Here is a 26,630-nt window from a genome sequence, read left to right as displayed (position 1 = left end):
TTATATTCACCAAACTTAGGCCATCATCATTTGGATGCAAGACACTCAAATAATAAAATTATTAATGTCAGTCTCAGAGTGGGGGACCACAGGAATTCTCTAAAACTGCCCCCCTCATTTTATAGCTGAGAGAACTGAGGCTCAGAGAGCTTAAATGGACTTTCCTAGATCACATAGAAAGACAGTGACAGAAAAAGGTATAGTGGCCTAGCAGTCAGATACTTGGGTTTGAGTCCTAGTTCTGCTAACAGCAAGCTAAATGACCTTAGTCGAGTCCCTTGAGTTCTTTGGGCTTCAGTTTCCTCATCTGTAAAATATAAAATAATCTCTTAGATTTCTTCTCACTCTTGATCTAACACCCTCTGAACCTATGATCTTTCAGGTCCCTTCTAACTCTAACATGCTATAAATCTATTAATTTACAAATAGAATCAGGTCTCTATTCCTAATCCCATGATACCTCTGCATTCCTTTGTTTGGAAACTCAAGTTTCACCCGCATTATACCTAATTAATCTTTTTTCACTTAAAAGAATCCAGAGTTATTTTTTCTTCCCCTTCCCCCATTCCTCTAATTAGAATTTTATATAGTTTCAATCAGTGTTAGAAATTGAAGCTTACATTCAGGAAACTGAGGGGGGTTTTGTCCTTGTAATGTCGGTACTGTTGTGAGTTTTCCAAAAACCTGAGCATCAAAGCTGGCATAATCAAATGGAACTTTTCCAAACTTCTCTTGTTCTTTTGTCATTGTAGCTCTGGGAGATGTGACTGTTTGTGATGATCGGAAACTGAACTGAGATAACTCAAGTTGTTTCACAAGGCTCGTCCTGGAAAGACAGAAGGGGAAGAGTGGAGAAGTGAGAGAACAGAATGAAAGATGAATACATAAATATCAGCACCTGGAAAGAAAGTGGGCAGATATATCATAGAGTCAGTAAACTCATAAGTATTTACTTAATAACCACAGAGTGCATCAGAAGGAACAAAGAGCTATGATAGCAACACATGTTGGTAGAACACCCAGTACTTAGAACATCAGAGTTCTATGTCTTATTTGCTCAGTGACCATGGTGAAGCCATACTGTGACTCTCTCCTATCTCTATGATGGGAATAATTATGCTTCTGTCATTTTAGAGGAGGATTATTGTGAGGATCACATAGACGATATTTGTTAATAACTTCGAGCTTCTTGGAGAGAGGTACTATAGTAACTACAAGTTGTAGTTGAGGTGGTCCTATTAATGAGGGATATTAAGACAGCAGGAAATATTCACTTAGATGTCTGATTTATAAATATAGTGATCTTTTTAGTAGGAGAGAATAAAATGACATATGAAAGTTGGGGCTGAATCAGGTGATAGATTATCCTTTTTCTGAGAGCTGAAAAAACTAATAGTATCTTTTAGGAAGTGTCATTCACCTTGTCCTCAATTTTGGTCAGGAAAGGGGTAGTTACTTAGTGTTTTAGAAGAAAAGTGTGGTTGAAATGCTAAGTCTATCAGTGACTGGTAGGCTTCCTGAATCACTTTGAGTAAGACTGAGATTCTAGTATATATTGATGAGCTTTCAAAAGTACCCCTCTTGGTCAGTCTGGAGGAGTAGGCTGGGGAGACAAAAGCATTCTTATTTTGGATCAAATGGGAGTATGATGTAAGAGTAAGGGAATATAAGCATCATTGAAGATGAAATATGAGAAGCAGTGTTATGCAGTGGAAAAATACTTTTGTCTTAGTTTGGTATTATTTCTGATTTTATGTGCTCTTTTCCCTTATGAATAACCATCTTGGACAAAGTTGACTAAGCCTGATGGTTTTAGGGTGGACAGGAAAAGGAAAAGGGGGAGTAGTATAAAAATAATTGACATTTATATTGAATTTTCATATGTTTTCTCCATTGATCCTCACAACAACCCTATGAGGTAAGTATTATGCCATTTTACAGCTGAGGAAAATGAGTCTTAGAGAGAAACTAAGTGACTTGCTCAAGGTCATAAATTTAGCAAATGTCAGAGGCTGGATAAAATCCAGTTCTCTAGTGACTCAATCTCCAATTTTCTTTCTTTTATGCTATGTAAATGTACTAAAATCCAGGGACCCAACAACAGTGGTGGCAGCAGACGAGAAATGATGAGTTAATAATTGACAGTAGTAGATTTTTGAATCTATGGTATGAAATAGGTTTAGTGATCAAGGTCAATGTCTCAGCAGTTTTAGCCACTGATGTTACAAGGTTAGATTTATGGGAAGAAGGAATCCCTAGGCCAAGAGTTCTGAGAACAAGTTGTTTCTCTGGGATATTGAAGTTTATAACAAGGCTGTAACCTTGTTATCATGCAGTGGTATCAAAATCAAATAAAAATGGGGGCCACTAAACCATATACAAGATCTACATTTTAATTTGGTTCCCACTGTATTCAGTAGTGCTGTAGATCATGTTTGTTGCCTCTGGCCTACAGCAATACCTTATACCTCTGTGCAAAGTACCTGAGGTTGAGCTTTTTGTACCCTAGGGGTGGCAGAGAGGCTCAAAGTCAAAACAGAGTAGTAGTATAGTTACTCAGTCCAAAGGGGAAGAATGCCTGATTCATTTTGTTGCAAGAGAATGATAAAGGTACATGAACAGCAATATTGATTTTGGAATTTGACAGTGGAAAAATAGCAAATGGGAATTTTCCCCTATTATTTTCCTCTCAACCATGACTGCCCATCATAATGTCAAATGTAAATTCTTCCTCAAATTTGGGACATAGCATATTTGCTTGTGATCTAAAAATTTCTGAGTAACATTTCTGTCTTATTGCCTTATAAGGAATTTTAAATGGTATTCCATTAGTCACAGAAATGTTTTGTATAACAACCTTATTTTTTCATGGAGAGATACACAGATATGTATATGTAAACATATGTTTATTGCATATGTTATATGCATATATAAAATATGTAATATTTAAATATACAAACATATATTTATAAAATAGCTGCATATATACTGTTTTATTTAATGAAAGGGACAATGAAATCATTGAGCTATTCAGTTAAGTATATTATTTCATCAGATCAGAGACTGCATTTAGAATACTGGCCCACTTTCCTGTTTAATATTTCACTTATGTTTAGTAATTCATGATCTATAATGTTACACGAAAGTGATTCTATGATTACAATGCCAATTTTGGCCTATATAGTAAATAACTATTTGGCACAAAAGGGCCAAAAGAAAATATGTTCTGGATAAAAATACATTCTGGAGTGAATTTTATATCCTTATGTTCTGTCAAGAGTTGGATAGTTCCAACAAATAGAAAAGTGTTCTGGGAGGACTGAAGCATTGGGTTATTGTTTTGGTTCAAATGGGAGTAGGATATTCCAGGGCTTATGGGAGTCATTGGGGATGAGGCATAGCACAGTACCCCAGCATTTAGCACAGAGCCTGGCACATATCAGCCACTTAAAGGCTTGTTGACTAACTATGTGAAACTGTGGTATGAGTTGAAGAATGCTTATTCTTGGTTTTTACTCCGTGTCTTATGCTTTAAAGTAATGGGAACTGATTCATCTCCTTTTACAGTGAACATAATTTTTGTCCATATAAGCATAATGCTTTTGTCATTATGTAAGGTCATCAAAACTTCTCAATCTGGTGCTATAATACTTGTGTTTCTATCCATACCTAAAATACCTAACTGACCACATGACAGTCTTTTAATTAGAAGATAATGGTTCAGTAAGAGCAGTTTTTATAATGGTTTTATTAGTGGTATGAAATAATCTATCCACATGGATGGAGCAGAATTTGAAAGAAAATTAAAAATAAATGATTGTATGATTTTTTGTAGGTGTGGCTGGGCTACTTAAGTCCCCGTACCACATGAAAGATTTCACAAGGCTAACATTGATTTCAAACATGGGATCATTTAAAGTTAGTGGCATGTTCCAGAACTATGACAGATACAGGCTAATGTCATATATTCTGTTGCATTTTGATCCATTCATTTTGTTAGAATTATCTGTGAATTTTTTGTTACAGTTATGAAGGATCTAGATAATATAATCCATAATGTGGTTTAACCTGCCCAGTCTTTCTAATGGCCTCACCATACAGAGATGCTTATTGATAACTGATGGTTGAGGGCAAACCATTTAAGACTGGTATGTGATGGATGAAAGAGACCCTGAATTATAAGATCAATTACACAAAATAGAGTGTCAGGAATATCATGTGAGGTTCATACCTGTGAACCTGGTCAGGACACTGCCCGGTTTTGGGAGAGTCAAGCTGATTTTTATCCTGGGACATTGCCAATTTTTCAGCTGCAGCAATTGGACAACCAGAAAGACTGTTTTAAAAAGAAGTGGCAGGGTTTGAGTTAAAATAATAACGGTTCCTTGCACTTACATGTGCCTCTCACATACTTGGCAGACAATAAATAGTTAAGTTATAGTAATAGTTCACATAGCACCATTCTCATCCCAAAGAGTCCCAAAGCATATCGTAAACTACATCGTCAACTCTGTTCACCCATCTCAGAGGTAAACAATAGCTGACAGCTAACAATGTGTTTTAGCATCAAAAAGCTATTTAATTGGGAGGGGGGAGAGGATGGAACAACTCAACTGTACACAATTAATACTGTCTGGATTTTAGTGTAAAAAGAATGAAATTACTCAAATTGTAATTTGATTAGACTACTAGAGGGAACATAGTTACTACCCTGAATTTTTATTTGGGATCTCTAACAGAGTTCAGGGACTTGGTTTTATGTCTCACCCTGAAAGAGGAGTGTGTAGAATGTGAAGTCTTCTCAGTTGTGACTGTAAAAGTTATGAATATAGCACACCGAACCATGTTCATATCTGCTTTGTCAAGTATGAATTATATTGAGAGAGAAGTACTAGCATTTGCAGAAAAGTACTTATATATGTAACTTTATGGAGGTAGACATGTATATATTTATCTATGTAAATTGGAGTTTCAAGATAATACTGTCATAGGCATCTGCCATGGATCTACTTTATAGGCAAAAAGCGCCTTATAAGGAGATCCTTTTGGCAGTGCTCCTAGTGCTTATTGGATGAAATTCAAGGCTCACCCACCCATTATTTTTCCATAGCAAATAATGTAAGAGTGTAGCTCCAGTTCGTACATAAAATTCAGTATTTAGACAGCCGTCTGTATGTATATATACAACTCCACTACCAATCTCAGGAAGAGAGTAAACACATTTTGGTCTGTAATGAGTTAATTAGTTGTCAATATGACAATTTATAGGAAAGGGATTTACACCGTGAGTTTCATAATTTATATGGATATTAAAAACATATCAGTATATTTCAGATAGAAAGTGAAGTTGTAGCACAATGCTGTAATATCCTGTTGTTAGCTGACAACTTTGAATTCAATGTATTAGCACTGATTCCCTCTTGCCTGTTTATTTTGAAAGGAAGAACAACTAATTGGAATTACCTTCTATGTGTGTTGCGATTACTGTTGACATGGCCTCTTCCTGTGCATCCAGGAGTGGGACACTTGAGCACATTTTCATGCATGGCAAGAACTAAGCATAAAACATTAAAAAAAATTGGCAATTTTTTCTAAAAACTGGATGCACTCACACATTTATTTCTCAGTTATGTATTAAAAGTGCATACAATCACATATATACATATATTCTCACTCTTCTTCCAGTTCCATTAGGAAAAATATATTTAAATAAAACAGGTAAACTGAGGATTTCAAGCTATCTGGAAAGGAAACATTTCCATTTTCCTGACACCCTAATATTCCTGGACCAGTTTTTGTTGCTGCTGCTGCTGGTAACAGAAAATCTTAAAGAACCTTTTGGGTTTTTCCCCCTTATGTATTTGATTTAATTTTTGATGCTCAGAAGTTTATTTGTCCACATTTGGAATTGCACTTGCTCAAACAGTATTCTTTCCCTTTCTTCCCAGACTGAAATTCTGGATGCAGTCCTCTTCATATCATAAGTGATATCATTTTGATTCTTTGTACAGTTTTCCCTCCTGCTATTTGGTTACTGGCAGAAGAATATGGTTGAGTGAACAATCAGATAATCATTTGAGGAACTGCTAATCCAGCAGGACAGTACTGAGCTGATTAGATGTGTGGTGATTTGCAAAATCTTGCTTTTAAGAACATTATTGATGTTGAGGCATTCCAACTACAAGCAGCCTGTGCAGCTCAACAGGTGTTACCATAAATACGTTTCAATAGGGGAAAATTCAACCCATAACTGGCTACATTATGATTATAAGTAGGTAAGCCACAAGGGATTGAGTAAGATGTTTGGTTATTGTGATAAAATTCGAACTCATTTACTCTTACATTTTTGAGCTAATTGCATACTATTGCTTCATGCCATGGGAAGCCATGAGAAAAAACAAAGGTTTGGGAAGCATTGTAGTGCAGTGAAGCATGGGATTTGGAATCAGAATACCTGGGTTCAGTACTCTGCCATTTACTACCCATGTGACCATAGGCAAGTCATTCAACCTTTCTAGGTCTCAGTTTCCTTCTTTGTAAAATGAGGGGGTTGGAGATGATAAACTATAAGATTCCTTCTTACTCTGAATGTATGATTTTATACTGGTCCTTGCACTCCAGTTATATAGGAAAGACTGTTTAGCAGGGCAACATCCTCATGTGTCTGCTGCTTCCTGACATTTGCTTTTATTGGCAGCTGTGATTAAGCGGCAGCATTACAGTTACTTTGAATGGAGTTAGCAAATGGCTTCCATACCAGGTCACAAGGGTTGGGTGGTCATGCAACCAAATAAATACTCTTTTGCTACAGATTGAGAGGGAATTGTGCATTGATTGTTCCAAATTGCCCACTAGGAAAATGAAGCTGATTATATTCAGGTGCTATCCTGAAGAGGAAGCCACTTTGCACTGAAAGCAAGTACTCACTTTCTAGGGGCACTCTGACTTTATGAGGGCAGCCTGAGAGACTACGGTGATGTGGATAGAGTCCAGTAACATGCCCTGTGCCATCACATCCAGGAATGGGACATTTAGTCTCTCTCTTTTCAGGTCTAGGGGAATCTGCAGAGAAATGAAATTGATTATTTCATTTGATTATTCTTCTTTCCCTTCCCATTCAATAGAGTGGCCTTGCAGGTATAACATTCTCAATTTATCTACTTTTGTAGTCAAAAACATTTTTCTCACGTTGTCTTGAATAAGACCCTCAACTCAGACCTATGGAAACATAAAAATGTTTTCATTTTTCTTGGTTTTCTAAGCAAAGGCTGACAGAGGGCAATGGTGTGTTAAAATGTAGAGATGGTTTTAGGTTGTTATGTCAACTACTGCATGTAGTTAGAGCTCCTTCCTGGAAAATGAACCATAAGTCAGAAGGCATTCAGTTTCCTGAAAAGAAAGAGATGAGGTAGAAGATAGAATATATTCAAACTGAAACCTCTCTTCTTTAGCGAGGAATGGGAAGTTGCCACACTCACAAAATAAACCAAAAAAAGCTCTCAGTGACTCCCATATCTGAGACCTCTTTGACATTATCTTCTGCTAAGTAATTGGACAGTTATGGCAGTTTGATTTGAGGAAGTGGTCTTCCTGCCAGCCTTGCCAAGATTTCTCTCTGTGGAACAGCTGATGAGAAGAGTTGAAACAGGGAATCGTTGCAAGCCCCCTTTTGTATCTTCACTGAATTCTCACACTTCCAACAAACCTTCACTAGTACAAAGCATGAAGGCTCCAAACCCCTGATGCTTTCCCATTTACTGTCAGTATGTAATGACTAGGGGAGGGAGGGATGCATTTTATTTTGAGTACTGAAGCTGAAAACTGGGGATTTGGGAAGGTGGTTTGGAAAGGAACCTTGCTTATGGTAGACTCACAGAAAATGGAAGCACAGAGAATGGAAGACACTTTCAGAGCACTTGACAGAGGGCTGCCAGAAACACTGGAGAGTGAAGGAAGATAAGAGCTACAGCCAAGCTGAGGAAAGAGACACCTCGTAAACACATTTTGTCAGGCTGCAATGAGGCACAAGCCTAGAGAAGAAATGGTTGGGGACAAGCCGAGGGGTTAAATTTTTTTGGCAACCATGTAGCAGAAGGTTAAATAGAGGTTTAGGCAAATATGTAAAATAAATAAGGGCAGGGGACAAATAATAATTGGGTTATTAATGAATATGAGGAAAACAAGAGATAATTGTTATGCTTGTGGTAGAAAGGGAAAGAAAAGATTTGTGAAAAGAGTGTATTGTTATCCAAATGGCCTTCCCAACCCAAGGATTGTTAATGTTTGGGCAAATAATTGGCAGAAGTCAGTGTCCCAGGATGAAGTGTACTTTGGTGAGAAAATGAGCCTTGGATCTAGCTTAAGAATGAAAAAATAAAGGATCATGACATAGAATCCACACAGGCTGCAGGATTCCCAGAACATTCAGTATCTGGAATAATGAGCCTACCTGATGCTGAGAGTGAAAATAAATAATATGTATGATCCTGCCACAAAAAGCTGTCAGAGATAGAATAAGGGCGAGAGTCCTGCTGAGTAGAGATGTGGCGGGCCCATATGCTCCTCTGAAACGTGTGGCACAGATAGAAAGGCAATGTCGCAAGATGCGACAGACATCTCTAGGGGCACTGTATTGCGATGAGAAAACGTGGCTGCATGATATAATGCCATGCCCATTGCTGGATTAGAAATGGTCTTTAGCAGATGGAGCCCAGTAGGTTGTGTGTAATACAATTACATGGGGGCACGGCTTCAGTAAAGGGGAAGAACCAAGAGTATCACAAGTTATGTTGAATGAGTATCTCCAAATAAGGTACAGTAAGTTATAAACTAGAGATGAATGATTCAAAGAAAGGTGTACCAAGTAGCAGAAGCTTTTAATTAATGCAATCAAATCTAAAATACTGTAATTTCTTCTGTGATCTTGAATGATATTGAGGCCAGGTTTATATGTGTTGAGCCATTATTATTATTAATTGTTAAACAGTGGGCAAATCATAAGCTAATTTAGATATCATCAATTACATATGGAACACTATACAAATTCACAGATGGTAGAAGTTGATTTGAGAGGAGTTGTATCTATGGGAGCGAGTAAATGAAAATATACGCAAAGAGCTTTGTAAACTTTAAAAGCTATACTCAAGTCAGCTACTATTATTTGTTCCTTTGCTTCTTGAGATCTTATCTAGATGACATGTTCATCTCTAAACTGCTCCAAGCTCTTTGTTGGCAAACACCCTTCCATCTCTCTATACTATTTGTCCTCTGGGAATCAAAGAAGAGTCTAAACCTTGAGTAAATGTGGCTCGCTGACAACCTGTCGTGAAGCCTTTATCTAGAGATGAAAGTTTGCAGGAAACACAGTATAGCACAATGTGTTTCTGTGATCAAAAACCAGTATTTGGGTGCTGTGCAATATCCAGGTCAGGTCAATATACTTATGTTATTTATAAGCACGCATAGTTGGTGCTTGTGAGAAGCTAGGTGGCACAGTGTATAGAGAGCCAGACCTGGAGTCGGGAAGACCTGAGTTCAAATCCATCCTTAGATACTAGATATGAGACTCCGGGCAAGTCACTTAACTCTGTTTGCCTCAGTTTCCTCATCTTTAAAATGAGCTGCAGAAGGAAATGGCAAACCACTCCAGTATCTTTGCCAAGAAAACTCCAAATGGGGTCATGAAAGATCAGACACAACTGAAATGATTGAACAACAATGATCTTTTCTGGTACTCAGAAAAGATTTGTTGATGAAGATGTAGATAGTTTTATTCTGATAATGTTTTTCTTTCGGGGCTTGGTATAATGAATATATGTTTTATCTAACCTTGTCTAATAAATAAGGAATATCCAGTTTGGGCAAGGCAAATAATTGCTATATTTGGGAGGAATATTAACTGAAAACTAGATAGGTGTTAACTTATAGAAACAATTCAGAGAAGGAATGGTGTCTAGAAAGTCTCTGATACTATTGCCTAGGACATTCAATGTTGACAGTACCCTTTTTAACCTTGAAGACTTCCAGCAGGGAGGCTTAGATTAAGGTTATGGGTTCACTATTGAATTCGCTCAACTTCAGCCTTAGAGCAAATATCCAAAATAAAATAATAGACTTCTATTACATATGTAGCCCTATACTGCAGGGTGTGTTGTTGACAAGTTGCTCCTCCTTTCACACTGTGACATCACTAAATTTCCAATACTGTATTGCAGGATAATATATTGTTAGCATAGCTAGAGATTTTGCTGGTTCATTAATTGTGGTACTAAAATAGGGTTAAAAAGTTGTGTGTAAATAAGTAAATAAAACAAGCATCCCCCCAACATAGTGCTCAGAACTGAAATATCTCAGGCTACATTAGAAATAATTGACTTTGGGAATATGGAGTAAGTATTAAGTAAGGGAAAAACACTGTGAAGTTACAAAAATCATACGTGGATATGCATGTGACTCTCAGTGCAGCAACAAAACATAAAATGCTTCTATTCTCAACCACTAATACTTAACCTTCTACCCACATGCTACCCCCACTCCCAGTGTGACTTAGAAGATGGTAAGGTTAGCCTAGGATCATTATCTTGCCCTCCCACCTTATGCCACCAACCTTTTGACTTGGTGGGAGGTGTTGAGGAATGAATTTCCTGTTTTGTTATTTAAGACCATTATATCACTCACCTGCAATTCTGCCAAACTCACTTCTTATGGTTCACAGCTTGGCAAATACAAAAGAATGAAATAATGGTTCTAAACTATAATAGCTTGCCATTCTTGTAACCCTTTTGGGTCCATAGCTTCACTCTTCAGTCATTCTCATATGCACACCCTCTAACCACCAACAGATCTTTTTTTTATTAGACCAGAGTGATACAGGGCTCAGGGTAGGGAAGGATGGTAGACTTACTTACAGAAGCATAGAAGTGGTTTCTTTGATGCCTGGAGGGGGTATTAATTCTTGAGGGGGAGAGAAATCCCTTTAGAGAACAAGTACTGGGGCAAATAACCTCTTTCTCTCACTCCAGATTGGCCCAGAAGTAACAGAGCTAATTTTTGAGTTCTGAATTTGGGAAATTTTGGAAAATAAATATTTACATTAATAACTGACTCCTCAATAAGGCATAAAGATATGTGGTGGGTAAATAGGATTAAGAACTCCATTCCTCCCCCCATACATTGTTATGAGAAGGAGATATCTGATAAAAATAGTTATGAAATACATTTTTATGGGTATTCCACTCAACTCTGTAACCACATGTTACTTAGATTTAATTTGGGGGAGAAATACATGTTATCTGAAAGCAGAATATTAATGATACTAAACTATATTATTTTAAGTACTTTAGGGTAACTTACTTGTTTGCAGAATCTGTGTATGCCTCAGGATATAATACCAAAAATAAATGTAATTAGAATGCTACTTGAAATTAGGAAAGCTGGAAATAAAATTTCTTTTTTCTGTAAAACATTGATAAATATACACAATATTTAAACAACTGGGCTCAAGTAGGGGACAGAGAATAAGAAATTATAGGAATTATAGGAATAGAGAATAGGAAATTATACATTTGGGTGTACAATTTATTTTTAAAATGAGCCAAACTATCAATAAACTATCTGGAAGAAATCCCAAATCTACCTAAGTAAAGTTTCCAGTAATTTTTTTTTTCAAAAGCAAAATGAACCAACTCTTATTCAAATAAGAAACATGAAAATGTGTCTTACGTTTGCTGTTAAAGGCTTGTCTTCCACCCAGGTCAATAACTTTGGTGTGCCTCCTTTCACCGGCTAGGTGTTCCAATAGAAACCTGTCCAGTTCTTTGTAGGTGCTATGAAACACATGGCCTTGCTCTGCCTGCAGAGCTATGGCCTGCTCCAGCAAACTCAAGTGCCCTTTTGTTTTATCCAGGTCAACTGACTCTTCCGTTGTTATAGACAGGCACTCAGTGTCATCTTCATCACCCTCTAGAAGTGGATTTTGAGCTCTACTCTCCAAGGATTCCATGGGAGAATTTGGTGATTCTCTCCTCTCCATTTCAGAATCACACACCTTTTCACAGGGAACAAATTTTTCTGCTTCAGTTTTAATTTCTGGAGCTTCCAAAGGTTCCTTTTGATTATTACTTACAAGGTAGGTTTGGGCCACATGGGATTTTTCAGGAGTTTCTTCTGAGAAGTTGGAACCACTGTCCCAACCATTTTCTGCTATTTCAGAGTGACTTTCATTGTCATCAGATGAGCAGTACTGTAGGTTAGAATCATTGATTTTGGCCTTGCAATCAGCTGAATGAATCAGGAAGCAGTCATCAACTTCATCACTTTCAGTTTTTAATGACTGAATGCCACTGTCATTTAGGTTTTCAGTTAGTGTTTGTATGGAGGCATCTTGCTCTAATTTTCCCAAGTGCATTAAAGATTTGACCACTAGGTCTTGGTAGCTGGTGTAACTGTCTTTGTTTCGGTTGAAACCTTCTTTGCCATTTGAATGACGAATTCCTTCAGTAGGCTTCACAAGATTTTCTTCTATGAGGTAGGCAAGCCAATAATAACAACAATAAAAAGACATTTTAAGAAAATAGCACCAAGAAAACTTGTTTTGGCACAGAATACTAATAAAGATTTGTGTTCAACTCAGAAGCACTTGGGAGAGATTTCTCCATTACCTCCTTCAAATCTCTTTTACCTTATCACCCATTCTCTTACCTCCTCCTACCCCCAATTCTTGAGAAAGATGAGTCCATTTCTTTTAAAGTCATGGAGATACTTTCCTTGGTTTGGTTTTAACAATGAATTAAATTCAATAATTGTTTATTAAGGTTGAGGGTCAAGATAAGAATGTGGCCTCTAACTCAAAGAAATCTATGCATTTCTCTACTCCTAACATCCTACATATTCAAAAAGAGCTCAACCATACATGGAGATGCTCCATTTGGGGCAATTTGGATAGATACTGGGTTTGGAATGAGGTAAACCTTGGTTCAAATTTCATCCCAGCCACTTTCTTAGGCAAGCCACTTAAACTTTCTGAGCCTCAGTTTCCTTATTGGAAGAATGGTAATAATGATAGCATCTACCTCAAAAAGCTGTTGAGAAGACTAAATGAGAGAAGGTATCTTAAGCACTTTGCAAACCCAAGTGCTATATAAAATCTAGCTATTATCATGAAAAATAGGAAAAGGAATCATTCTAAAAGATCCTAAAAATAAGTGCCCTGAAAAGAAAGCAATTCTGCTCCTATGAGTAATACTACTACTGATACTCCTTCTCCTCCTCCTCCTACTAGTTCTACTGATGATGATGATGATGATAATAATAATAATAATAATAATAATAATGAAGAAGTAGTGGGAAGATATGGAGGCAAAAGTACATTGATGCGATGTGGCTAAGAACTAACTTCTAATTCTAGTTACATTCCATGTCAGGCAAGTTTGGGGTTCAAAAGAACTTCATAGTATGTCTCTGCATCAGAATGAATCCATGGATTCATTTCAGTTCTCAGATGCACCAGTAGGACAGTTTATGATTTCTGGTGTATGGGGCTGCAAAATCTTCCACATAGCCTAGCAATTTTTGTTCTGACATTCACTTGCACAAAAAAAATTAAAGAACCATTTATGTGCTTCCTAAGGCAGGGTTGGGAGTGGGAGACATGAAATATTATGCCCCCTTTAAGAACTGATAAAGACACCAAGTGAAGTACATTCTATGATAATAAACATCTTTGTGGGGAAGAAAGAAAGGGCCACCCAGTTCTGAGGGATATAGAAAGGGCATCTATGTTGGGAGACAATATGCCTTTTTTGTCTCATTTAATTTTTTATAAACATTGTCTCTGACAAGGACACTCAAAAATACATCTCCATCATCTTCCTTTCTGGTAATTACCTCTCTAAATCAACACTGGACTGCCAGGATCAAGTAAATATTGCCATAGTAACTAAAAGCATTTTTGGATGAAGGGAAGAATTTAGTCACAACACTAGCCCCTTTAATAATGCTGATTATAGGGTGCAGTCTTTTGTTGGGATCTATTCAACATAAACTGAAAAATTTAACATTTTACTTCCTAGAAAAGAGGCTAGATAAACAAGCACATAATATTTGATAAGATGGCCTATCCTCTTCTGAATTCCTATCAGAGGAACTCCAGGTTTAAATAATAAATTAAACATAGTCTAAAATGCAAATGAAGTTTTTCTCAATAACACATTGGCTATTAAGAGAAAGTGTAAAGGGTTATGATAATTTTAAAGTATTATGAACTACAGAAAACAAATAAAAAGCATTTTCAGTGAATATGCTCAATTCATTGAACTATTCTCTCAATTCACTTAACTACCCACATGTGTACAATAATGATTTATAGACATTATACCTAATTATGCATATTTGGGCTATGTTAGAGTGCCTAACAAAAGCTCTAGAAAGCAACAATTACCTCTGTTGCTTAGCTACATAGTTTAAAATATTCCTATTAAGTGCAGATTACTGGGGAGGGAGGGAGACAAAAATGCACATGTGCACCACAATGCATTTCACTCTACTGATGCCAAACTGTTAGCATTTTGGGTCATTTCCCGTTTACATAATTGTTTGGTTCAACTGTTTGTTATATGTTAAAAGAAAATATTTATTAATTATTATTCAGAAAATAGGACTCATACAGTGAGAGGTGCCTGTGTGCATTATATGCTCTGGTTTCTAAACAGGGAGTCTACAAACCACAACCCAACCTTCCAGAAACACCCTACTGGCTTTCATTTCACTGTAATTGGAGTGAAAAAAGTTGAGTTGGCTTTAGAAATACAGCTCCTGGTAACAATGAACTTAGGTCCATGAGCTTCCACAATGGTATCAGGCATAGCCCTGGTTTTGTAAAGTTCATGGTTTTTTTTTCTGCTTTCACTGGAAATACATCCTTACATTTTGCATTAGCAAAAGGCTAGAACAAGTGTATTTGTTTCTTATTGGACGCTTTTAAAGATATTAATGTGACATGTATACATTTCTTTCCTTCTAGGTAAATGACAAGAAAGATTAAAATACATTATTCCAAGGTCAATTTGAATAGAAACCTTTCTCATGATAATGCTAAGAAGTGGTTATTTGCAAATGATGATATATGTCAAACTGAAAAAAGAAAACCATGCTTTTCTCAAGAACATAGTTGTATAATATCACAGTACTACTAAGATCAACTCTAAAATAAAAGGTGCTGAGTTGTGTTGGTATAGGGAGCTTCTGCATCCCTCTATAATTTTGATCTAGTCCTCATCCCTGTGCTTTTTTATCCCCAATGCCAAGTATTTAGTGTTTGCTAAAAAAAATTCTTCATTAGCATGGGTTGGAAAGCGGTAGGTATAGTGGAGAAAGTACTTTTTGTGTGGTGTACAAAAAAACCCCTTTATTAGTGATGAGTTTAACTTGGAGCAGTAATTGACTTCATTGGAGAGCCTTTATTCTGAAATGTCTAGGAACCAATTTTTTGGATGGCTTCCATTATCTATAATAAGCAGGGTAATTTGCAAGCCAATTTTTACAAATATGTCAAGAGTTCTATATCCATTGCTGGGAAGTGCTAAAAGAAAGAAGGAAGGAAGGAGGAAAGAAAGAAAGAAAGCTAAAACCTACCAAATAGAAAAAAAGAATACTAAAAAAAATGTTAAGAGGAATGTTCCCTGAAAGTCTTGACCCATTCCTGAAAATATATGTAAGATGTATAATGTACTAGGAGTTGGCAGGCCTAGGTTCAAGTCCTGACTAAACCACTTCTAAGTTGTGTGACCTAGGACAAATCAGTCACTTAACCACTTAGACATTTCTTCATCAGTAAAATGAAGATATCGGGCTAGGTGCTCTTTAAAGTCTCTTCTATCTTTCACATTAAATGATTTTGCTTTTAGATGTCTATTAACTTCCCAGGCCATTGGGGTAGAGAACTACTTTTTTAGATTGGACTTAGAATTTCACCAATATATTAACTCCCTCCACTAATGCAGATGGAAACCTGCTATATACATAGGGAGTCTTAAAATTGCTTGGGGATACTGAAAGGTGAAATGAATTGTCCAGGTTCACAGAACCAATATATGTCAGATGTGAGATATGCTACCTTAGGGAATTATTTTAGAATAATAAAAAAACAGCCTTAACAACCTACCAGAATTAGTATTCCACTCAAAGTGCTCAACCAGCAGATCACATGCTTTTGAATCCTATGGTTCATAGAATCATAGCTGGTAAGGAAAACTTGGAGGTCACTAAATCCAGCTGCCTCATTTTAAAGATGAGGAAACTGAGACCTAGACAGGTCAAATTACTTGACTAAGGTCACAAAGGTAGGTAGGGGCAGAGTTGGGATTTGAAACTAGATTCTCAGACTCTAAATTCAATGTTATTCTTGCTGTGCCATGATACTCTTTTACCCACCTCCTCATGTGATCAATAACATGGAATGACAAGATGGCTGACTGGGGTTATATAAGTATGTGGCATGCAGACAGGACAGTGCTAAGACCTCGTAAAATTTAAGCTAATTTTCTTGGCTTCATTAGCATGTGCTAATCAACTGAATTATCCATCTAGAGCTGTAATTAGCAAAGGTAGTTAGAGAGGAAGCTTTTATTCCAGTGGGCAGTTGGGCATTACTAAGTGGATGAAAAGTATGATGTTTATTTTTCACACTTTTGAATAGGGGATGGAACACCCAAGACCTGCCACTTAGCAACTCTGTCCAGTGGTTTCATAGTACAGGAATTTGCTCGGCCTAATTTCTGAAATTTATTTGTCCCCAGTGCAGAGAAAAATGCTGGGGGAAGGGTGGCAATTACTAAGGGTTTGAGGAGGTAGGGGAAAAATGTTGGAGGGAAGAAGAAGTCATGGTTAGTTAGCTATTTCCCTTTTATGCTTTTCCTATTATTTTATATATTTTCTTTCTTTATAACTGTTTTAGGTTTATATTCTATAATGTTTTATTTAGAGTGTATAGATAATTGAAGTTAGTGAATTAATTTGCCTAAATGAACTTAAACCATGTCTATTACAAAGAATCACAGAATTAAAAGGTTGGAAGGGATCTCAAAGACTATGTGGTTACATGTCTAGCTTAGCACATCTCTGAAACTAGGCATATAACCTCTTAAGCCTCCTTCCTTCCATGCCTGGAATACTCTCCCTCCTCATCTTCACCTCTAGACTTCCTTCAAGTCCCAGTTAATGTCCCATCTTTTACAGGAAGCTTTTCCTAATCCCTCTTAATTTTAGTGCCCTCCATTTGTTGACTCTTTCCTATTTATTCTGTATATAGCTTGCATATTGTCTCTTCCATTAGACTTTGAACTCCTTGAAAGCAGGGACTTTTACCTTTCTCTGTATCCCCAGGGCTTAACACTGTGCCTGGGACATGGTGGGTGATTAATAAATGCTTATTGACTAACTGACCTCCAGTGAAAGAGTAACCCAGTCCACTTCTTTTTTTTTTGGGTGGGGGGTTAGGCAATGGGGTTAAGTGACTCGGGTCACACAGCTAGTAAGTGTTATGTGTCTGAGGCCGGATTTGAACTCAGGTCCTCCTGAATCCAGGGCCAGTGCTCTATCCACTGTGCCACCTAGCTGCCCCACCTAGTCCACTTCTGAACAGAACCAATCTTTAGCAATGTTTTCTTGACATCAAGGCTAAATTTCATCTATTTGTTTTAGTTCTGGCCTTGAGAGCTAAGCAGAATCAAAACTAATTTCCATATCAAAATCCTAAAAATTCTTCGAGATAGTTGTCTCAGCTGCACAGCACCAGAAAATTCTGTAAGTTTGCCTTCTCTGGCTTTATCCAAGACATTGATAAAAATATTGACCAGCACAGAATCAAGGCCAGATCCCTGTGGGCTCTCAAATAGAAACCTCCTTCCAAGCTGACATCAAGTCATTCATGACTTCCCTTTGGATCCAGTAATTAAACAAATTTGGATCCAGTAATTAAACAAATTACGTCTAAGTGTATTGTCATCTAACCTTATCTCTCCATATTGTCAAAAAGGATAACATGAGAAACTTTGTGAAATGCTTGGTTGAAATCCAGGTTTATTTTATCCCTAACTTTCCCCTTGTCTGCCAGTCCTGTAATGCTGTTAAAAAAGGGAGAAGAAAACCCAAAAATACTTATTTAATGTCTGCTTAATTGAGTGTAAGGCAAATACATTTCTCTCTTCCCTAATTTATTCTTAGGTCAGGTGTAAATAAGACACAGTGATGGCCATCAATGGCTAGACTTGAATGTTTGGCTGAATCTATTTTGGGAATCAAGTGCTCATGAAAAAGCATGATAATATTTTTTTAAAGTTCCAATGGTGTTTAGGGAAAGAATGAGGTTTTTGTCAAACTGATGAAAAGCCCATTAAGTCTCATCTCAAGCTTCAAGTTAACATGAGTAGATTGACTACAGCTTACTTGAGCTAGCAGGTAAGGCCCACCCTTCAGCTGCATAGGTGCACTTAGATGGGAAAGACTTCAAGTATCAACTACATTAAGTGCCATGGAGATCTCTATAGAGACTAGCCTTGTATCTTAACAGCTGCTTTGAAAATACCAAGTTAGAAGTCAGTATCTTACAGTGTTTGAATTTAAATAGAAGTTTTAAGCCATTTTCAGAGTAAAAGAATCAGGACCTAGCCCCAAACTTGTAAAGTCCTATTCTCCTAGTTTATTTTATCATTAGTTATTATTGTACCTATTAATGATTATCATCATTGTTATTATTATTTATGCTATACTAGTTATAATCTAGGCAATAACAAACTTATTGCTGTTTATTTGTGTAGCAGGGTTTTTTTTTAAACTAACAACTCATTTAGCCACATTATTTTTCACATAAAATATGATAAATTCAGAAATATTGTTCTATATTCTTTGTAGTAGTGTATTTTCATGCAGGGCCTGGAGTCAGGAAGACATGAGTTCAAATCTGACCTCAGGCACTAGTTGTGTGATCCTGGGCAAGACACTCTGTAGGTAGATATCTCTGTCTACCTCAGTTTCCTCAACTATAAAACTGGATAATTATAGCACCTACTTCACAGGCTTGTTGTCAGGAACAAATGTGATAATATTCGTATTATAAAGTGCTTAGCACAATGCCTGCCCATAGTTGGCACTTCATAATTGTTTACTCACTTCCCTTTCCCCTCCTTGTTTCATTTTCTAATTTATCAAATATTATATTTTATGTAGCATAAATCTAGCTATCAAACACTACAAAGCCTTCTAGGCAATGCAGGGAAATGCAAAAGAGATTTGTCTAATCATCCTGATTGGAAAAAAATATAAAAGACAGATTGTTCTCAGCCTAAGATATATAGTTGAATAGGCGGCCTGTTGACTTAGTTAAAATATGATCTATATGCATATGTGCAAGTGAGTTCAGACAAAATGAGAGAGTACACGTGAGCAATGAACTTGGTTGAAAAAATAAACCTGGCTTGGTCATATTTAGGAAATTGCAAAGTGCTCTCTATCTCAAATCCTCGACAGACACAAAATTCAGTATCTTTTTTTTTTTTTTTTTTGCTTTTTGGTGAGGCAATTGGGGTTAAGTGACTTGCCTAGGGTCATATGGCTAGTAAGTGCCAAATGCCTGAGTCCGGATTTGAACTCAAGTCCTCCTGACTCCAAGGCCAAAGCCCTATCCACTGCACCACCTAGCTGCCCCTGAATTCAATATCTGTAATACCAACAGTCTTCTGGTGTTGGTACATGACTCTGAATCATGAAATAATACAATTTTAGAAGATTGTATTACAGATTAGAATATCACACGTAGCTCATAGGAAAGATGGACAATGGGAATAAATAAGATACAGTATATTCTCTACATTGACTTTGGCACAAAAAGTGGACTGAAAGCAGTGAAGGCATCTATGATCAAATGAGTTGGGTCAGTCATGTGGTAGAATGAAAAAACAACAAATGGACAGATTAAGTGCTGCATTGATCCCTCCTACATAATCAGAGGGGCTTCCCCCAAATCAGATGGATATTTTATGGAAGATTGATGGGGAAACTCAGATAGAAATCATGCAGGATGGGGAGACATGAAAAGGTTGTGGTCATCATTTCTGGGGCACAGAGAGAGACCCAGCCACCTTTTTTTGTTGGTCTTGGGAAGGAGAAATAACAGTCTTTTGCCTTTGGAAACTTTGATTTGGGAATAAATGCCATTCACAACAATTCTGAGGCATCCATTTCACAGCCTTTTGGCTACCCCTCCACTAGTGCCTGAGGATACGTGTAATTTAAGCCCATTTTCTTTGCTACCTGCAATGGAATGGCCATTGCCATGGATTGTCTCCACGAGACAATCTTCTTCTGTCTCACTTTGGTCATCATTCTCCTCTTTGCATTCCACACTGGGGCTGTAGTGACGAGGTTTCATTAGCAGGGATTTCCTTTTGTTGACTGGAACACCTAAGGTTGGCTCTTCGGTTTTTCTCTTTTTTGCCATGGGGCAGCCATATGCAGCGCTGCAGTGAGTAAAGAGAAAAAGTTAACAAAGTTAAGTCTTTTGAAATGTTTTTGTTGATACTTTGCTTTGAAAGGTTATAATATGAGGCTACTGGAAAGTGAAGCTAATTTTTTTTGGAGATGGTGAACAGAGGTTTAGATTCTGTTGTTGGCAGTAACAAAAACAGCAGGGACAAAGCCATTGAACTGTTCTGATTCTCTTTCACTGTTACCAGTACAGTTGAAAAAAATCATCTTTAATCCTGAGTAAGCATATGTTAATCTGAGCTCTGCTTGGCACTAGACTAAATACACCCAGGGAGGGATGAGAAAAGATTTATGCTGGTTTCCTAATCCTAAGAAACAGCTAATGTGAAAAATATACCACCAGTTACACCAAATGTGTCCATTATGGATAAATCACAATATGTTACAAATGCTTGTTTGATTGATTGGTTAGTGTGTTTGCATACCTGTTTGCTATGAAAACTGCTTATCTCAGTCCCAGTTGTGCATCCAGCTTCAGAGGCACACATGTAAAGTGCTCTGACTTGAAAAGGAAAGGGTGGGGGAGCAAGTATTAAATATTCATTGAACCATTGTCTAATCACTGAAGAAAAAGTGGACTGAGTCTATACCAAAATTTCCCCTTTGATTTTCACACGTCTGGCAACCAGATCAAACAAAGAAGGGGAGGAGAAATCTGATTTGATTTGGCAAAAAAGGTCAGAATTTTATCCCTATCCATGATCTCATATAGATTTGTACTAAAGTGCTCTCGTGGCTGCCATTTGTTACATCTTGACGGAGAAATCAAATCTGAATAGGCTTCCCAATCCTATCTCTACCAGACATAATACATATCAGCTTATTGGTTATAGTTAAGTGTTTGCTTTTTTTGCAGGATCCATCAGATCCAGAAATCTTAGCCAACAGTCCATCTTTAGCATGTTAATATTTAGAGAATGTCCACTTTATGCAAAGCATAGGCACTCTGATTAATTTCAGAGGAAAAGGCATACATGTGCCTGGCTCTCTAAAAGGTGCTGGCTAACATCATAGAAGGGGTCTAGTGCAGAGTCCTGAAGGAAGAGGAAACTTCAGTAGTCTTCAAGATACTCCTGTTTGTGGATGATATTGTGTTCACTGCACAAAGTCCAGAACTTTGCAGAAACTTCTAAAGGAATCTGTAATCAACTAAAATTTCTCAGCATAATTATGTCCTCAGGAGAAAACCAAATAGTTGAATAATACTAATTTTTGAGACTATAATATTTAGTGGGATTGCTGGTGCGTGGGGCAGGTTTATTATTGTAGATATATTGTACAGATACAATGAATGGAGAATGAGATGGGACTAGAATTAAGCAGAAAGAATAGAGCAGATTGGATTGCCTTTAGGAAATTGGTGGTGATTTTAACAATCCTGAACTTCTCTCTGGAAAAAGGTGCATCTTTCTGAACATTAGCAAAGCTCCTTGCAAATAGGAATTGTTTCCTTCTTTGTATCCCTGGCAACTAGCTCAATACCTGGCACATATAATAAAATAAATGCTCATTGATTGCTTGATGAATTTGTATGACTGTGAGTCCCAGGATACATTATTCTCCAAAGAATTTTGGTTATCTCCTGAAAACACTTACATGAACTGATACAAAGGGAAGTGAGCAGAACCAGCAACGTCATGTGATGACCAACTATGAATGACTTAGCTTTTCTCAGCAATGCAATGATCCAAGATAATTATAAGGAAATCATGATGGAAAATGCTCTCCATATCCAGAGAAAGAACTGATAGAATTTGAATGCAGATTGAAGAATGCTATCTAATATTATTTATTTTTGTGTTTTTTCCCCTTTCGATCCATTTCTTCTTTCACATTATGATGAGTATGGAAATGTGTTTTACATGATTGCACATATATAACATATCAAATTACTGTCTTAGGGAGGGAGGTGGTGAGGGAGGAAGAGAGAAAATTTGGAACTCAAAATTAAAAAAAAATATGAATGTTAAAATTGTCTTTACATGTAATTGGAAAAAATGAAAAGCTATTTAAAATTTGGGGTGTAAGGCATCCAATGGGCAATAGAGAGGCACATGGTAAGTATGGCTGGCTCCAACATATTGCCAATGAAGTGTGTGAGAGGGAAAGAAAAAACATCATCAAAGAGATACATGATTAGAAAAGGAGGTAAGTTGAGTATGTAAAATGATTGAGGGATAACTAATAAATATTCCACATATTCTGAGGGAATCGACGAAGTATCACGAGAAGATTCTTTATATTGAATGTTCTTCATGAGGAGAATTCATGGGAAGGCATGGAAATCTATGGAGTGGTAAAAAATACTTGGATTTTGACCTGTACCAGTGGAGGTGATGGTCACATGGATGAGTTCAGATATCCATCAAAGTGTTCATGGAAGTATTTAGAATTTATTAGAAATATGTATAATCCTGTATTATGATAACATCTTCTCATAGTTATTTTTACTATTGTAGATCTCAAGGGATCCAAATAAATTGTTCATTAAGAGGTGTTATTAGAAATTGACAGTTGGAAGGGAACTCGGGGATAACCTAATCTACCTATTACTTTATAGGAAAGGAAAGCAAGGCCCACAGGCAGACAGCTGTGCTTGAAAAAAATTTCTTGTGGGTGGAAACATAATCAATTTATGTGTACTAACTTTTTTTCTTACTACAGTTAGATATAAGTCTCTCTTTGGATGTAATGCATACATGAATTGCTATGATAGTTTTTTGTCTCTAGTACTTTGAAAGCAATGTGAAGTCGAGGAAATTGGAGGCTTATTTTGCAGCTTGCAACTTTGTTTCTTTGATGATTTCCTAGGATTTTCTAAATAAGCCACTCTGTCATTAGCAAACATGGATAGTTTTGCCTCCTTTGCCAATTTTCATGCCTTCCTTTAATATCTTTCTGGTTTTTTGATACTGATAGCATTTCTAGGACTATATCAAGTAATAGTAGAAGTGTGGGTATCATTGCTCACTCCTATATTTATTGGAAAGCTTCTAGAATATTCCTATTGCATATAATGCTTGCTTTTAGTTTTAGATAATTTTTATTTTATTTAAATTTCCTTTTATGTGTGTCCTTTTTATGTATATAGGGTTTATTTTAGCATAAGTGAGTGTTTTTTTTGTCAAAGGCTTTTTCTGAATCTATTGAGATGTTCATGTGGTTTTAGATAATTTTGTTTTTAATATGATTATGTTGCTTGATTTCCTAATATTGAACTATCCTTTCATTTTTGGTATAAATCTAAATTGGCCATAATAAGTGATTTCTTGGATAAATCACTGTAGTCTGGCAGAATTTTATTTAAAATGTTTTAATTGACACTCATTAATGATACTGGTCTGTTGTATTCCTTTGTTCTATCCTTCCCAGTTTTAGGCATTAGGATTTCATTGGTCTCATAAAAGGAGTTTAGCAGAATGCTTTATTTTTCTATTTGGATAATAATTTGTGTAGGATTGGAGTTCCGCATTCTTCAAAAGTTTCATAGAATTTTCCTGTAAGTCAGTCATTACCAGGAGTTTTTTTTTCTTTGAGAGTTTTTTTTTTTAACAGCTGGTTCTGTTTCCTTTTCTGAGATTTGATTGTTTAAGATCTTCATTTGGCATTCTTTTAGTATGGACTTTTTTTGTATTTTTGAAGGTAATAAGAGAGAGTTTTACAAAGAGAGTGGAGGAAGACTTTAAACATGTCTGTTGCCCTAGCTGGATATCTCTCTTAAGGAATCAAGATTCCTTTTGCATCCTGAGAAGGTCCTCAGGATAGATAATTTTAAAAAGAAAATATTGCTACTGCACTGATTTGTACCCTAGTGAGGTATATATCCTTATGTATGTCAGCATTTAATTATTCTTATATCATTTAATAATAACAGCTAGCATTTATATAGAGCTTTAAGGTTTACAAAGTGTTTTTAAAATCTCACTTTATCTTCATAATAACTCTGGGTGGCAGGTGCTTTTATTATTCCCATTTTACACATGAGGAAATGGAGGCAGACAGAGATTAATTGATTTGCCCAGGATCACACAGCTGGTAAAGGTCTGAGGACGAATTTGAACTCAGGTCTTCCTGACTCTAGGCCTACCATTCTATTTACTGTGCCACCTGGCTGGCCTGCTGGTGCCTATTTGCATCAACTTTCATTTTAAACACATGGCTTTTATAGTTTATTTACATTTTGAAGGGTTTGCAAAGAAGGTGGGGAATGCTTGCCTCTCTGTGGATGTAAAACAGCCATGTCCTGGTTGTACTTTTTTTTCTTGGCAAAGTTAAAGTTAGTTTAGCTATAGATCATTACCTCAAGTTACTATTCTTCATAAAGAATTAATTCTCTTATTAGAAAAGAAGGAGAAAGAAGGTCCCTTTCAATTACTTTTCCTTTGGGACACGCTATTTTGGTTTTGTTGTGGCAGTGTGGGGGAGACATTAAACAAAGGTCACACTTTACATGTCACTGAAACATACATGTCACAAAAATGTTAACATTTATTTTCATGTTTGCCAGAAATAACTTCTAATGGTCTCTGTCTTCCTATCAGCAGAACTCTGCAATGTTGATATAAAAATGAGCTCTATTATCCATATTTTTCTAGCAGGTAAGAAAAAAAACCCAGCCAGGTATTAATTGATATATTCAATCTTCTTAATTCTTTCTGCATCCAAAGTCCTCTTGCAGGGCTTCTTAAACTTTTTCCACTCACAAGCCTTTCAGTGCTTCTTAAACTCATAGGGTTGTGACCCACAGTTTAAGAAGCACTGCTCTAGGGAATTTAACCAATATACAAATATCTTATACTCCAATATTTCATGTTTATCATGCTACTTTCCCTTAAGAATTCCTAAAATTATCTGTAATTTCACCTGAGAGAATCATTATGGTTATACATTGAAGAGGGCTAAAAGCTTCAAATTAATCCTTCAATAGTCAAGTTCCCTTTAAGAACCCCATATCTGTTCAGCATCTGTTTTTTAAAATGATATGATTTAAACTTATAATTCAAAAAGCGCTGAAGAAATGCTGCTGAAATGCATCCAAGATTAGGAGGGAAGTAGAAAACTGGGAATTTTTACAATCAGTGTCTCTGATAAAGGTCTCATTTCTAAACTATATAAGGAACTGAGTCAAATTTATTAGAATACAAGTCATTCCCCAATTGATAAATGGTCAAAGGATATGAGCAGGCAGTTCTCAGAGGAAGAAATTAAAGCTATCTATAGTCATATGAAAAAATGTCCTAAATCACTATTGATTAGAGAAATGCAAATCAAAACAACTACGAGGTACCATCACCATATTGGATTGGCTAACATGACAAAATAGGACAATGATAAATTTTGGAGAAGATGTGAAAAAATTGGAACACTAATGCATTGTTAGTGGAGTTGTGAACTGATCCAACCATTTTGGAGAGCAATTTGGAACTATGCCCAAAGGGCTATAAAATGGTGTATACCCTTTGACCCAGCCATACTACTTCTAGTTCTATATCCTAAAGAGATCATAAAAATGGAAAAAAAAAGACCTACATGTACAAAAATACTTATAGCAGCTCTTATTGTGGTGGCCAAGAATTGGAACTTGAGGGGATGCCCCTCAATTGGGGAATGGCTGAACAAGTTGTGGTATATGAATGTAATGGAATACTATGGTGCTATAAGAAATGATGAGGGGCAGTTAGGTGGCATAGTGGATAGAGCTCTGGTTTTGGAATCAGGGCCTCAGATATTTGACACTTCCTAGCTGTGTGACCCTGGGCAAGTCACTTAACCCTATTTGCCTCACCAAAAAGCAAAAAAAAAAAGAAATGATGAGCAGGCAGACTTCCAAAAAAACCTAGAAGACTTATATGAACTGATGCTGAGTGAAATGAGCAGAACCAGGAGAACACTGTACACAGTAACAGCCATACTGTGTGATGACTGACTTTGATAGACTTGGTTGCAAGGATCTAAGACAATCCCAAAAGACTCATGATAGAAAATGCTATCTACATCCAGAGAAAGAACTAAGGAGTCTGAATGCAGATAGAAGCATACTATTTGCTCCCCTTTTCCTTTGTTGTTTTGTTTTATTGCTTCATTTTTGTGGT

The 26,630-nt window shown here is 36.6% G+C and overlaps 1 protein-coding gene across 2 annotated transcripts in view; it reads right to left on the bottom strand.

The window, feature by feature from the left end:
• The window catches only part of LOC114031865 (suppression of tumorigenicity 18 protein-like), a 139,486-nt gene that overhangs the window by 65,050 nt on the left and 47,806 nt on the right, over nt 1-26,630 (bottom strand). The window contains exons 4-10 of one of the 2 annotated variants that reach the window (XM_027847046.1): nt 20,305-20,510; nt 12,143-12,519; nt 11,722-12,046; nt 6,928-7,062; nt 5,464-5,554; nt 4,232-4,336; nt 621-826 (exon numbers count right to left, since the gene is read on the bottom strand). In XM_027847046.1, coding sequence (XP_027702847.1) covers nt 621-826; nt 4,232-4,336; nt 5,464-5,554; nt 6,928-7,062; nt 11,722-12,046; nt 12,143-12,519; nt 20,305-20,510 — 1,445 coding nt within the window. Of the gene's footprint in view, nt 1-620; nt 827-4,231; nt 4,337-5,463; nt 5,555-6,927; nt 7,063-11,721; nt 12,520-20,304; nt 20,511-26,630 lie in introns of both variants that reach the window. The other variant, XM_027847045.1, reaches the window with a different exon arrangement.

The sequence above is a fragment of the Vombatus ursinus genome, unplaced genomic scaffold (assembly GCF_900497805.2).
Source record: "Vombatus ursinus unplaced genomic scaffold, bare-nosed wombat genome assembly UNPS02015255.1, whole genome shotgun sequence".
NCBI classification, from domain to species: domain Eukaryota; kingdom Metazoa; phylum Chordata; class Mammalia; order Diprotodontia; family Vombatidae; genus Vombatus; species Vombatus ursinus.
The sequence above is the reverse complement of the archived record's forward strand: the minus strand, read 5'-3'. Positions and strand labels throughout refer to the sequence as shown.